The sequence below is a fragment of the Harpia harpyja genome, chromosome 7 (genome assembly GCF_026419915.1).
Source record: "Harpia harpyja isolate bHarHar1 chromosome 7, bHarHar1 primary haplotype, whole genome shotgun sequence".
NCBI lineage: Eukaryota > Metazoa > Chordata > Aves > Accipitriformes > Accipitridae > Harpia > Harpia harpyja.
This window is the reverse complement of record NC_068946.1, coordinates 14,023,070-14,037,877: the sequence shown is the minus strand read 5'-3', so window position 1 is coordinate 14,037,877 and position 14,808 is coordinate 14,023,070. Positions and strand designations below refer to the sequence as shown.

The window sequence follows — 14,808 nt, the reverse complement described above, 5'->3', positions numbered from 1 at the left end:
GGTCTGGACCTATTTCCTAAAGCAAAAAGCAATATAACCAGCCTTGTATTTCTTTTCCCCTCCAACAGAGGAAAGGAGAGCATTAAGCAGACTCTAGAAGGATTATCAGAGCTTTCAAACAAGAAACACAGAGGATGAAAATATTAAAATCAGCAAGACATATCCGAAAAGATAATAGTGCAGCTGAGATCCTTATTGCTACCACAGAATTCAAGTGAGCTTTGAGGGATTCACTGTGTAACTTTCATCCCTAGAACTGAAATGGGCCCGCTACAAACCTGTCCAGAACTACAAAAAGCTTGTTGCTCTTCTCAGCTGGGGACAGCAGCTACAGAGAAAAGTTAACAATGTGGAAGCAGAAGGCTTCTGTTATCCCACTCCATGAGCAAGAATGTTTGCTGAAATAAGGCAAATAAATTATACCTACTCCAAAAAAATAACACAGTGGAGTAGGAGGAAGCAGTGATCTCACCTTAATCCTGTCACATGATAAAAGATGGCTTATTTCTAGCAATGAGAAGGCAATTTATCTGGCTTGGTCCAGGGCTAATGTGTCTGGCAAAACCATTTGGAGAAAAAACTGCAGTTTAGATACCACATGCTAGCCAATAGAGGTGAATAACCCAGGGTAACACCTCTGGTTATCCAGCTGTTTGCTATAACCAAATAACAACAAGCTTTTAGAAAACAACAGCTATTTTATCACATAGGAACCTGCGCACCAACCTGGATCACAGGAAGCTGCACAATGGCAAATGCCAACAGAGAGAGACCTTATACTGGTAAAGTCTCAGCTGAATGCTGGGGGTGACTTAGCTCTTGGTTAGTCATTAGTTCCCAAAACTGAGCTATGCAGAGCCTTGCCCATCCCACCAGCCACTTCAAACAGGGATGCTGACTGAACAGCCAAACACTGCACAGCACAGCAGGGACTCAGGAAATGCTGCTTCCACCTCCCTCACAGGATTTGCTTGGAAAAATAAACCAAATTTGTAAACATCTGGCATAAGTTACATCAGACAAAAGACACTAAAAAAATTATTAGCAATAATCATGTGACCTAAAGGGGGCTTTGCTTGCTCAGCCAGCCAGGTATCTTGGCAAGAGGGATGGGGGATGAGATTTCCACTCTGACAAAACAACACTCACTTATCAAAATATTCTAGTACAGACCCAGCCCAGATCTTTTCCATAGCAACAAACACTAAATGCATTAAGTAGTTAACCAAGTTTGTTATCTAGGACAACGTGTTCTCTTTACATTTCAGTCTTTGAAGTTTAAAAAAAAAAAAAAAATCAATGTATGCAGCGAACTCTTACCTTCTCCACATCCTCTGCCTCAGTTGCTGTGTACTGCAGAACTTCACTGGTCTCGCTGCAAAGAGGAAAAAAATTGAATTCCCCCAATACAACTGCTCTACCCATCCTCTCCCCCCTGTTCCAAAATGAAGCAGAAATAAAAGTTAAAAGGCACAAACACAGAACCAGAATCTTTGCAATTTTTTAGAATGCTTACAGAGTTCTTCCAATAGAATTCCTGTTAGACCTGTAAGTTGCTGCTTTCCTGGTGGAAAATTGTTTTTAAAGGGCAAATGGCCTGTGGTATCTACATAGTTTCAGTTCAAAAAAAAAAAAAAAAAAATCCCACCTATGAATTTGTTTCCATTTCATTAATGTGGATACTTGCCCCAATTACAATTGCCCAGTCTATTTGAAGCCAAGTGAAATTTTCAACCAGTCTAACCCAAAACTTCTGCAGACCTTCCTTTTTACAAGTACATTGATACCTGTGGGTAATTTTTAAGAGAAGAATACATTAATTCATTGTTATTTACTAAGACTGAGCTAACTAAACCAATACAACGCAGGCAGCAGGATCTGTAAGTATAAAAACACTTAAAACAGGTAGTAGCTTACTTATTACAAGATTGTTTTCTTATTCATACAGCAGCCTTCATAGAAAAGTCACTTGCAGAGCTGGGCCACAAAAGGAATTCCTATATGAATGTTTCACTACTACATACACACAGCTGCCCTCAGTAACAGTTGTTCCCAAACCTGCTCCAGCTGCCCTGGAAGACCTTTCCTTTAGCTAACAAAAACTTAAGAGAAAACAAAATGGATGCCAAATGTGCACGGTATATCAAACAACACATAGCAAAGCTGAAAAGCATGGAGAAGAATTTACAGACTTTTTGCTTAGCACAACCACTTCCAACTTTAATCAGGATTAAGGTTGGCAATCTAAGTTGTTCTAAGTAGTCACATTATCAAAATAATTTATAACTGCAGCAGTCCAAACTAGTTCCTGGTCTGCATTAACACTGGTCAGTCAAAACAGCTCTGGTAAAAAAAGTTCATTTATAAAATGCCTTTTATTCCTACAAACCCCCAAGCTCTTACAGTCAGCCATTCAACTGGTGCTTGTAGTAGGGAAACTACTTAAAGAGTTTGTTCTCAACTTGAGAACAAAGCAGAAAGCCTCACACAACTCTTCAGCCACAGCAAGAAAAGGTCTCCTTTCAAAGGGAGCTGCTGTGACAGTGTAGCATGCATACTCGCATCTTCAATATCAACTATCAGTAATCAAAGGGAGAGGTTAGACTTCATATATGCCAGAGGCAATTGCATTAACAACACAGATCAAATCACTTGATACTCTGCAGATTATTAGGGCTTTCATTAAGAGAAAACAGCTGCTCAGTGGAAGCAGCATTGGATATGAAAGAGAAGATTAGCAATCTTAGGGCTTTAGTCCAGGAAAAGAAAAACCAAACAAAAAACAAAAGCGGTCTGTTCAAAATCACAAGGTAGTACCTGCCACAGCACCAGGCTCACAAATCACTATCAAAAGACACATTAAAAAGGCAATCATAAACATGTCAGACTAGAAAGGAAGCACCAATTTTAACATAGTCAAATATCCACTATAAAACGCAGCACTTCAAGCAGCATCAAGTTGCTCCAATTAAATGGAACAAGATAATAGGAATTTTGCTAAGTAACAAACTACACTATTTTCCTCCTGCATTTCAAGAAAAGCAAGAGAACAAGCAAACATAAGCTGCAACATGGAAAGTATGCAGGATTTGGTTCAACAGCCAACTCTTTTTAGCCTGTTTGAACCAGATTTTGGTCATCCTCAAGAGTTAGGGAATCAAATACTTCTTAGTCTGCCTAGAGACTAATAGCCAGGCATGAATATAGTTCACTGCATCACTCTGCAAGCCAGTGAACAAAGACAGTTGAAGCTTCTGTATATTTATCCAATATACAAGCCATCAGCGAGGTCCAGAGATGTACAAAGCTGAAGTTTCACACATTCACAACTCCCCCACGTCAAGGGGACAGAGACATCCTTCTTCAGACCCGAGCACAAAGATTGATCTGACAAGCTATTGTAAGCCCATCTGCTGATGAGGATGCCAACCAGAGGGTGTTTGCTTAACAAGTGTAGTGACCATGTACAGACAAAGGGGAAAGAGTTGAAATCACAGCAGGACCAGGTCTAGGATTTAGCCTCACTAAACACCACGGTATATTTCTGGGGCTCGATTTGATCCAAAGAACAAGCAGCATTTTTCTCCTCACCAGTAAATTCAAAACAGTTCTGCCCTCAGGGGGATGACAATCCCAAGGCTTCCCAGCCTCCCTATTCATCCTTAGCCCCTGTTTCCTTCTGAGCGCCATGTGCTGGCTGCTAACCTGTGGGGGACGCACTGGGAGGCAGCTGACCATACATCACACCATCAGCTTCTGCGCTGTATGAATGACAAGCTCAATATGAAGCTATGCAGTTCAATTGCTGACAGCACAATTACACTGATTTACCTTGGGAGATGGAGCAAGAAAGCAAGGGGAAACAAGCAGGCTACAATATACCTGAAGATCTACTTTGACTTAAACAGTCAGGTTCATGCACACACCGAACCTTGCATGATTAGATCGTTTTATGTAAAGTAGGCCTGGCTCTGTGACCTTTAAGAGTTTCCCCTTCCAGAAAGCTATCTGTTTATGAGGGACCAAGACTGCTTGCATTCATATGCTTTTAGATTTTTAAGACAGTTTGATTTTTTGATAGACCTCTTCTATAAGAATTGGGACAGCTGGCAAACTGTAATAGTCTACTCATCTCAAGTTTACAGTGCACGCATTCTTGCTTCCCAGCTAGAGAAAGCCAGGGGAGCCCAGAGAAGAGCACCTTTAGTCTCTCAGAGCTGGTAGCAGTGCAGTCTTTAACAGCACCAACAAGTCCATCAAATCCTTTTCCAATGCAGAAGGCTGTCAAGTATATGCCTGATGAGGTGGAGAAACAGAAGCAGGAGAGGGAACAAGTCCTTGCCTGGAAACCTCTTTCTCCTCTGATTTTGCATCACTATCAAGAAACTAGCCAAAGCTATGGCAACTGAAAGGTGGTTTTGAGAGAGAAAAATCCCAAAGTTTCCAAAAAGGCCTGAGAAAAGTTTATATTGCATCACACGCTCCTCAAGTCATGCAAACACACACACACACTGCTATAGCCATAGCATTCTGGACATCACTCCAAGAAAGCACTCCAACCACTGTTGTGAGCTAACAGAAAGAGAAACAAAGGTGTCAACACCAACCACACAGAGCACTGTCAGAAGAGGGAGACAGAACTTGTTTTGCAGAGCAAACACAGACCAGATTCCTGCCTTTGCTGCTGAAGTGCTCTTAACTATGAACAAATTTATGCTTCCCTGTATCCAACCGCATGACAGCAAAGTTGCAACGCCCCAAGTCAGCAGGATGAAAAATCCATACTGCGGATTGGGGCTCATTAGCTTTGCAACATTATTTGCAACATACTGTGGCAGGACTCCCTGATCCTAAAGGTCTTTTCCAATGTAAATGACTATGATTCCATGATATTAGATAGGTCAATTAATGAAATCCAATTAATTTACTATTGTGCAACACTTCACCCACGCTTAATCTGTTCAGTCAAAAAACATTACTTTACAAAGCTCACACCTAAAAAGACTTCGTTTTTAGTTTTCCGACATTGTTACACTGACATCAGGCTTTTCAGATGCCAGAGGTAACTACACACAAGTATACGTAATTAGTATGCCATGGATGCAATACCCCATTCATTAAGACATAATATTGTACTATGTAGCACAAAGAGGATTTCTCACGACATGTTTTTATTTGCTTATATTGGCAGAGATTTTAGGATTTGCACTCATTTTTACTCAAAGACTCAGACAAAACAGTTTGGTTCGCTAACCTGATCTCCGGTAAGAAAGTTTTCTTGTAAGCATCCTCAATGTTCTGGAGATACAAAGCAGACACCTTTTTCTCATATGGCTAGAAACAAACAGAAAACAATATTGTGAAATGAGTTTTCTTTCTTTTCTTACCAACATAGATTCCAGTCTAAGCAGAAGGCACTGTTATACCATCTGTCAAGAGCTCACTCTTGCATTAGCAGCCAAATGTCCAGTGAACCACATACACATTAACGAAAATTTTAAGAATTAAGACAGTTGGAATGTTTAGAATTTCTTATGTGGCACTAAGTATCTAGAGTAGCCCAAGGAAGAAGTCTGCATTAATCACTGCTTTACCATGTACTACTATGTCCATTGTTTAATAATTAGCCATATGAGTAAGATTCTTCTGATATGCTAGTGAATCTAGAAAGAAAGGGAAAAGCCGATTCAACAGAAGAATGTAAAAGCAAAATAAACTTTCTTGCAATTTATTTCAGTTTGTTACAGTAAACACCTTGTTTTCTCTGAGCTCGCATAAACTAAAAGTACCACACATCAACAGTCTCAAAAAGTTTAACTTTCCAAGGACTGATTAATCCTAGCTACCTGCATATTCAAGTTATATATAATCATCTAAAAAAAAGGATAATCATAGAACAGATTGTCCAAGTCTGCCTTTTCAATGACAAGGCCAACGTGCACCCACTTCTCCAGTTTCAGACACGTGCACAGGCGACCACCCACTCCAAAAATCTTTCTTTGAGATTTCATGGCTATTATACCCGCTGTTAAACAGTTCGCCACCAGCAGCATCTGCCGCACGGTGTACTTTAATGCCAGATTTGCAAAATGCCACGCATTTCTCCAATCTACCATGTGTTCCTTCAATTCTAAAATTAAATTACATTTCCTGCTTGAAATGTTCATCCAAGATGCCCATTATGTTGGAAGGATCTATGTCTCTGCTAGTTGGGCCCACTGGAGGGCTTTTCTTTTCCCAGTGCCCTGCAACAACAGCACGCTGAGTACCAATCAAACACCACATGCACCAGGAAGGCAGAATTTCCAAAAATACCATCCCCAAACAAGCACTAGCGTTCAGCAGTGCCACTGCCCCAGGGAAGTTACCAGTTACAGCAGCAATTTCTGCTAGGTCTCAAAAATGCCATGGACCTTTATGCTCACAAGGGCAAAGAACTCACAGGTTCCCACAATACATTAAGAAGCTTCTAATTCTGTCACTGAAATTGCTAAAACAAAGCAGCTATGGTTTTCCTATACAAAAGTATCTTGTTCGTTGAAGCGCAGACGCACGTTCAGTCATGGCCTAAACTGCTGGAGGGCAGAAGGGGAGAGTCACTTGACCAGTAGACTAAGCAAGCCAGGCCACAGAGATCACGAAGCAGCAAGGGCAGCCTTCCATTTACAGCTCTGAAGTCGCTTCCCTTCGGCAATCATCATTCTCCCTCTTAAATGAGCAGGAAACTGCGAAACGAAATGCTGCTAGCTCACCCTAGCACACTAACATACACATACATGCTCCAAGAAGCAAGCATCGCCAAGCATTTAAGAGACTTGAGAATTTTTTAGTAAGATTCAAAGAAAACTTGTATTTATATCAGGCTTTCCACAGTTAGATACTTCACTTGACTACAATTTCCCTCAGCCTTTGAACAAGGTACCAGGTAAACACCATTTAATCCTCGTAACACATCTAAGAACAGTTACAAGCACATGTCCAAATATCACAGGAGGGGGAAGAACTCAAACCAAAAACCTTATTTAGATTAGTCATTATATAAAAAAAAAAAACTCTACAGCTTTTCTGATCCAAGACTATTTCAATAACCCAGTAATCCAATATGCTGATATAATGAGAAAGGTAATTTGAAGACAATGCTACAGACCAAGTTAATTTTCTTTTTAACAGTAGTCTCCATCCAATACTATGACTTCAAAAAAGACATCTTGAAGAGAGAACTATGCCACCCTCAAAGAAAACGTTTTGAAAGCAAAAGTGAGAATGTCCCACAACTGTCAAAGATCAACAATAGGTAAGAGTCACATAGCATGACCTCAGACTAGATTGAAGTTGCACTAGTGACAAGAAGCAACTGTATTTCTTATGAACTTTATGCAACATTAGCCAGAAAGCTCCATGGATTTTATATCTCATGGAATACCTATACAAAATCAGTTTTAAGTTTAAAGTTGGTGGTTACGCTGTGTTAACACAAAAGCACCAAGCAGTAGTTCTCCTAATTTCAGAAAGTTAACTAAACTTGCTGATCACAACTGACCCACACTAACATCACCACATGTCTGAAAAAGCAGTCAGCTGGGGAAGCTGGAGACAGGGACCACAGCTGGAGCTTGTGGCACTCAGGAAGTACAGATAATCTTGGAGTGTATTGCAAGAAGCATATTACCTGGACATGACTCCTGAAATGGCAGCTACAAAGGCTGGTTTTTAAGAGCAGGTGAATTTTATAGAACTTCTCGTTACAGAAATAGACAGCATGCTGATGCAGTAAAAAAAAAAGGTGATTCTTCTTTTTTTTTTTTTTTTTTTAAATCAAGCATACCAGAATACCCAGTCATCACCAACACAGTTCTTATACCTAAGAGGACAGGAAGCTTTTCTGAAGCAGAATTTTGCATCAAACCCCACGGAAATCACACATAAGTGCATAACTACAACAGACATTAATAGGTAGTAACGGTGGCAAGAGAGAAAATTACCTCTCCTTTCTCTTGAATCCTCTTCTGCACCTCTGGGACAGGTACATCTATATAAATGACCAAGTGAGGTGGCAGGAATTCACAAATGCTGATCTCTTTGATCTCCTTGTAGTGATCAAGACCTGTATAAAAACAAAACCAAGCACACTGGAGAGCTAAAGGCAGCCCAGCTGAACACATACACACATTCCAAATGAAGACAAGTGCAATAGGAACAGCATTAAAATTGGGGTAATGAATCTGCAATCATTTCTTGAGTGTTTTTTCCTGCATTTGCTAGACACATTCTATTTGCAAATAAAACACATCCCCCACCTTTATATTTGTAGTCTCTTCTTGGCTGGTTTAGCAAGTTTAGGGTAGGCTTTTCCTCAAATAGGATTCAGGAAGTTTTTAGAATAAAAAATCTTCCAGAAACAGAAAGTAAAACACAATTAAACTAAGAAGCTACAAGCACTGAGATGTAAGAATCTAACATCAGTTTTATCAAAGGGGGGATTTATTTCTGAGTTTAGAGAAACCTAGGTTTTTCCTCTGTTGTTTAGAGACAGACCCTCAAAACATCATGGAGAGACTGCAGCACTCAGGTCACCTGAGGTGACCACTGGCTGGGGCTGCCTTCTGCCACAGGCTTATACGTGAAATAAGTGGCCCTGTCCTACCACAAAGATGATAGTGTGGCAAAGGCTGTAATGGCAAAAAAAGTCACATGCTTCAAGAGGACTTTGCAAGAAGTACTCACTTCCCACCATGGGAGGAAACCCAAGGATCAGGCAGGCATTTGCCTTGCTCTCCGATGCATACACAAAATCATGCTGGGGTGAAGCAAGTATTTTAAGAGGTCACCAATCCAGCAGGGTCCCTCCCTCACCTGTACTGGAGGCATACTCTGCACTACTATTACTCAAGAGCTCTGTGCTCTACACAAGCAACAGCAGACCTCTCCAAAAACACGACAACCAGACTCCGCTTCAGAGGATAGGACTGGAGGACCTCACCTTCCCATACAGAAAAAGGTATCTGAGGGGAGTTGGTCAGTTCTGTGCAATTGGGTTTTTCTACCACATCAATCAAATACCTGAAGAATTTGGGGGCTCATAGCTGGTGATTAGGAAGCCATGCAGGTTCAGGGAAAGCATCTATTCAACATTTAAGTAGCATGAATAGCACAAGCTCCATTTGACCTGGCTGAAGTGCAAGCTGTCCTCAATAAGACTCACCAGCTTAGCCAGAAATGTAGTGCCAGGCTTTCAAATTTAAATGGTTTGTGAAAAATTTAAAGCCTACTGTGCTTGGCAGCACAGTAAGCAGCAGTCAGCAGTACCTCTAATCAAGATGTTTGCTGTTTAAGGATTTCAGTACAATCCATTATTTGTTGTCAGAATTTTATATTAACTATAAACTGTGGTTGCTGGGCTTTGCTTGCCTCTCCAGCACAGAGCAGTTAAGACACAGTTCATTATAACCAGCTCTCAAACTCATTCAGCAAGAAGTTGCAACTTACGGGTGTTAAAAAACAAATACACACCTCCTAAACCTAAGCCAAATCAAACAAGACAGCAGAAACCCAAGGCAGTCAGGGAAACAATTACCTTCACCTCAGGAGTAGCCAAAATGCCAGATTTGCTAAGAACAGGCAGAAACAGGAGTTTCAATAGCAATTTATTTAGGGGTCAGCTGATGATTGGGATTTACAGCTATTTTCTCCAGACTTTCAAACTTTCGTGCAACTGTAAGTTTGCATGTTTGGGCTGTGGCTGGTCTGCTACACGTGCCACATAACCGTTCCATTCCTAGCCAAGGATGGAGACTCTATGAGCCTGCCCACAAGGCACCAGCACAGAAACACTGTGCTGCTCAGGAGCTCGGTACCCATAACCCTGAACCACAGAATCACTGAGGCTGGAACATCTACAGATCAGCTGGTTCAACCACTCTGCTCAGAGCGGGATCAGCTAGAGCAGGTGGCTCAGGACTGGGTCCCACAGGGTTCTGAGTATCTCCAGGACAGAGATCCCACAGCCTACCCAGGCAACCTGCTTCAGGGTTTGACTACCTTCACAGCAGAAAATGTTTTTTCTTATAAACAGAACTCCTTGTATTTCAGTCTGTGCCCTTTGCCTTTTGTCCTCTCACTAGGTGCCACTGAGAAAAGACTGGTTCCATCCAATACTCCTACCCACCAAATATTTATACACATAAGTACCATCAGGTACTTACACACATCCCCCTGAGCCTTCTCTTCTCGAGACCAAAAACATCCCAGCTCTCTCAGCTTCTCCTCATACACTGGATGCTCTAGTTTCTTAGTGACCTTTGCTAGACTTGCTCCAGTAAGTTGACACCTTTTTTTCAACTGGGCACAACACTCCAGATTTGGCTATCACCTCCCTTGACCTGCTGACAACACTCTTCACGCAGCATCCCAATGGCATCCTTTGCTGCAAGGGCACATTGCTGGCTCACATTCAACTTCGTGTCCATCAGGACCCCCAGGTCCTCCTCTGCATAACTTTCTAGACAGTTGGCTCCCAGTGTATGTGGCAAGCCTGCAGTTATTCCTTCCCAGGTGCAAAATTCCCTTTTGTAGAACTTCATGAGGTTAACATCCAACCATTTCTCTAGCCTGCCTGGGTTCCTCTGAACAGCACCAAAACATACGGTGTGTCAACCACTCACCTCTCAATTTTGCATCGCCTGCAAATCTGCTGAGGCTCCACTGTGTCCTGTCACACATGTTTTAAACCCACTTTAAACCTGGTTTGGCCCCAGTATCCTCCCCTGGGATACAACACTAGTGATTAGCTTTCAGTTGGACTTTGCACGACTTACCGCAACCCTTTGAGACCAGCAGCTTTCAATCCACATCACTACCCATGTATCTAGCCCATACTTCATCAGTTTGTCAGCAAGGAGGTTATGAGACAGGTATTGAAAGCCTTGCTAAAGTCAAGATAAACAATAGTCATTGCTCTCCCCTCATCCACTGAGCTAGCCTTCTACAAGGAGCTGACTAACAGGTCAAGCAGGATTTTCCTTTCATGATGACTATTCTCCATCACCTTCACATTCTACATGTTTGGAAATGGCTTCAAGGAGGATTTGCTGCATCACCTTTCTGCAGATCAAGCTGAGGCTGACTGGCCTGTAGCTCCCTGGATCCTCCTCCTTGCCCTTTTTGAAGACAAGAGCAACATTTGTGTTCTTTTGAGATTCAGAAGGGAGCTAGCCATTTAAGGCAAGTAGGCCAAACCTTGTTGACCCATTATTTACCTCCCACCTAATGCTGCAAGATCAAGGTCTGCCTGAGGGACCTCTAGTCTTCATCAGCATGCTCACCCACATTTCCAGGGAACTACAGGAAGTCTGGCTGACAGGACACAAGCAATGCACAGAATACATGTTCTTTAACATATAAGCGGAACCAAAGCCTTGAAGAAAAACTGGAAGTCTCATGGCTTGAGGTTGGTCCTTGATGCATGGAACAGCAAGGTGCTAAGCACCTTATGAACAACTCTGAATATTCAAAGGAGCCCATCTTCCAAGCAGGCATTTTTGTTTCTTTTTTGAAAACTAAACTACCACACTTCCGACAGATTATGGCAAAATAAATTCCTTTTGCATGCAAGCAACTTACATCGCTTGTGGATATAGCCTTGTTTAAACATTGCATCCAGAAACACGAAGTCACTGTAGGGAGAGCGCTCCATCACCACACCTTGTCCTGCAATTGAAAGTAGGTTCCAGTCAGCAAGGCTCAAAGAGACTGCTGGCAGCAACACTTAAAATTAATGACAGTACTGCTCTTACAGTCAGTTTTCCAAATGCTTTTCTAGGAATTTTAAATAAAAAAGCAAGGTTTTGGCTCACGCAAACATACTGCATATGTATGGTGAACACGCCTGTCTCGCCCATATATTCTTCTACTGTGCCTACCACTACAGTAGCTAAGTACTACTGTATTTAAGGAGTACGTTTACATATGTGTCTGAAACTTTCTGGCATTCACATCTTTTCATCTTTTTTGGAAAACATTTATTAAAGCACAAGCAACAGGTAAATCAGTGTTGGTACAGGAAGTCTTTTCTCACCAGAAGTCACTCAAATTGTAAAAATACCACCACACCACAGTATTTAATGAAATCAAAAAGACTGAACAAAAGACACCATCAGGAACTAAGTCTAGGGAGAATTTTAAAAAGGCTGTACGACTCACAGCTATCCTGGTATGTTTAAACGTCATCTTGAAAATAATCATCAATCAATTGCCAAATTAAAACTAACAAAATCAGTAACTGGTACTTATTTCCTTTGCTAGAAATGATATAAGATACTACTCTAACAGAAAACGTGCAAGGTAGTTTTCTAAATGGGCTGTTAACCTGTACTCGCTAAGGGGGGAGGAAAATATAAAAAGCTTAACAATATTGAGCCATTCATTTTAAAATGCAGATACTAGCAAAGCACTTCAAAACAGCTTATTCACAGCTTAAACTTGGAAGTTAATTTAGAAATGAAATTTATTTACTGTGAAATCTCACCTGTGGTCAGCAGATGCTCCAACGCATCAGCATAGTGTAAAACACGATTACCAAACAACCAAGCTTGCAGTCGATAAGAGTGTCCATCAGGGCATTTTGGATCATTGTAAAACCTCTCTAGGTTACAGAAACCATTAAATTTCTCATGCAGCAACGTTCCGTCTCCAGTGATTCTGTCTAGGTAATGGATGTCTGCTTCTGGGAAATATTTCATTCCTGACAAAAAAGAAACCCACAACAGAGCACCAATCCAAATAATAAGTTTTGTTCATTTACAGTAAACATCTATTCAGCTCATTAAATATATAGCTGTACTTCAAACAACTCTTGAAAACAACACAAAATCCTTTGGTCAATCACATCGCGAAGGGCAGACGAACCCTAATTTGAAGTATTGCCACCTTTCACCTCCTGAGTGAGAGCTGAGCTATCGTTCTAAGTAGAATCTTTTTGCCACCAATCCTCTAATCACCTTGATGCACTGCACACACCCATGCAGAAAATCCTACCTCTCAGGGTGCTCAGTGACTCCACCAGAGCTAGGAGCTCAGTGAGCAAAGTGACTTCATTAGAACTGAAATGTCATTCACAACAAATCATACCTACACAAGTATCCACAGATCTGACAAACATCCTGTCCTCATCTCAAGCCTCACCAACATTTTTTTCTCCCCTTATCTATAAGCCCTCCACATGAACTGTGGCATTGCCAAACTAATAATTTGCTAGTCAAGAATTGCTGGTTTGGTGAACTGACTTTCTTTAAACAAGAATGACAATTCCACTGTTAAATTCTATTAACTGTTAGAGAAATATATAAAATAAGATGTACCTAGTTTTTCTGCTATTTGTTGTGCAAGGTTGCCCTTCCCAGAAGATAAGTTTCCCTCCACTGTAAAGATTTTGCTGTATTCAGTGAACTTTTTTGTAGCTCTGTCTCCCAACATGTAAGCCAGCCAACCATATTGCAAATGCTGCTCAGGGCTGATATGAATTCTTGCCTGAAAGAAAAAAAAATTAGTGTATTTTAGTTTTCTTAGCTGAACTAGGCATGCTCAAAGTGCAGCTTTTTCAGACCTTCTGCACACGCAGGAGGATACACACTCACACATCTAATACAAGGAATTTTCATACAATAAAGTTAGCGCTGCCATTTCAGCGTAGCAACTGAAGCGGTATTTAGGCTGAGAAGCTGTTTATGAAACGCAAGGCGGAGAAGACAGAAACCACGAAACAATTTTCAGCGCATTTAAACCCTGAAGCGGGACTGCTCTGCCAGAACTCTGCTCTGAACCTACACAATGACTAAAACTTCCTAGACTTACTGAGGACCACAGACACATGACATGCTGTGCGTTCCCAAGGGAGATCCTACAGCAGGCTTTTGCTTGCATTTTTGTTTGTTTATTTGTTGTTGGGTAAATATTAAAATTAAACCCTCTCCCAGTCTCTCAGAAGATGGCTACAGCTTCATTTCTGCACAACACAGTTTCCGGACAAAGGTGGAAAGAAATATCCACCTGGCCTGTAAAGCTGAAGGCAGTACCTTACTCTGCCCTGCTCAGCTAAGCTGCTCACAGACCTTGGTAAAAACTGAATAAGCTTTATTTTGAGCGATGTAGTGACCTCACTTACACACGTGAGGTTTTATTTTTATTTCACATTCTTCTGCTTGCACCGCCGAAGATCACATTCACAAGCTGAAGGTCACTGGGTCATCACACCCTGGTCTCAGGTATTTGTGCCTCTATCTTAAATCTCGCCTCCTCCCCAAAGCCCCTCCATTCGCCCATTGGGAATGTCCCCTTCTAAGGAGCGGAGCAGCCCAGCCCAGCCCCCCCCGCCCCCGCCGCAGGGCCATCCCCAAGGCTCCCCGCAGACACGGCCCCCCCCCCACCCCAAGCACAGGAACGCTGCTGGCAGCGGAGGCCGGTTCGGGGGCCCATCCCCGCTCCTAACGGGAGGGGAGAGGGCGCTACCAGCCCAGCCCACCCGCCCGCCCCGCCGCCGGCCCCGCGGAGAGGCCGGAGCGGCCAGGGCACCCCAAGGTGAGCCCGCCCGGTCGCGCTGAGGGGCGGCCGCCGCAGCCAGGGGAAAGGCAGCTAGCCGCAGGGACCTCCCCCTTCCCCGGCCCCGCTCACCGCCGACACGACGGCGCTCCCCAGGCGGCCCCGGGCGGCGGCGGCCGCGGCCGGGCCCAGCTTGGCCAGCCACAAGGACATGGCGGCGCCGAGGGGACGCGGCCGTCCCCCGCCGCGACGGAAGGGGGCGGGGGCGGACGCGGA

At 42.6% G+C, this 14,808-nt stretch overlaps 1 protein-coding gene across 1 annotated transcript in view; it reads right to left on the bottom strand.

Annotated features, from left to right (window-relative positions):
* Window positions 1-14,808, bottom strand: part of NDUFA10 (NADH:ubiquinone oxidoreductase subunit A10) — a 43,554-nt gene extending 28,746 nt beyond the window's left edge. Inside the window, exons 1-7 of the mRNA XM_052791456.1 lie at window positions 14,665-14,808; window positions 13,356-13,524; window positions 12,524-12,739; window positions 11,620-11,706; window positions 7,983-8,104; window positions 5,255-5,334; window positions 1,321-1,375 (exon numbers count right to left, since the gene is read on the bottom strand). Of these exons, the coding sequence (XP_052647416.1) occupies window positions 1,321-1,375; window positions 5,255-5,334; window positions 7,983-8,104; window positions 11,620-11,706; window positions 12,524-12,739; window positions 13,356-13,524; window positions 14,665-14,745 (810 nt within the window). The 5' untranslated portion in view covers window positions 14,746-14,808. The remainder of the gene's footprint in view (window positions 1-1,320; window positions 1,376-5,254; window positions 5,335-7,982; window positions 8,105-11,619; window positions 11,707-12,523; window positions 12,740-13,355; window positions 13,525-14,664) is intronic.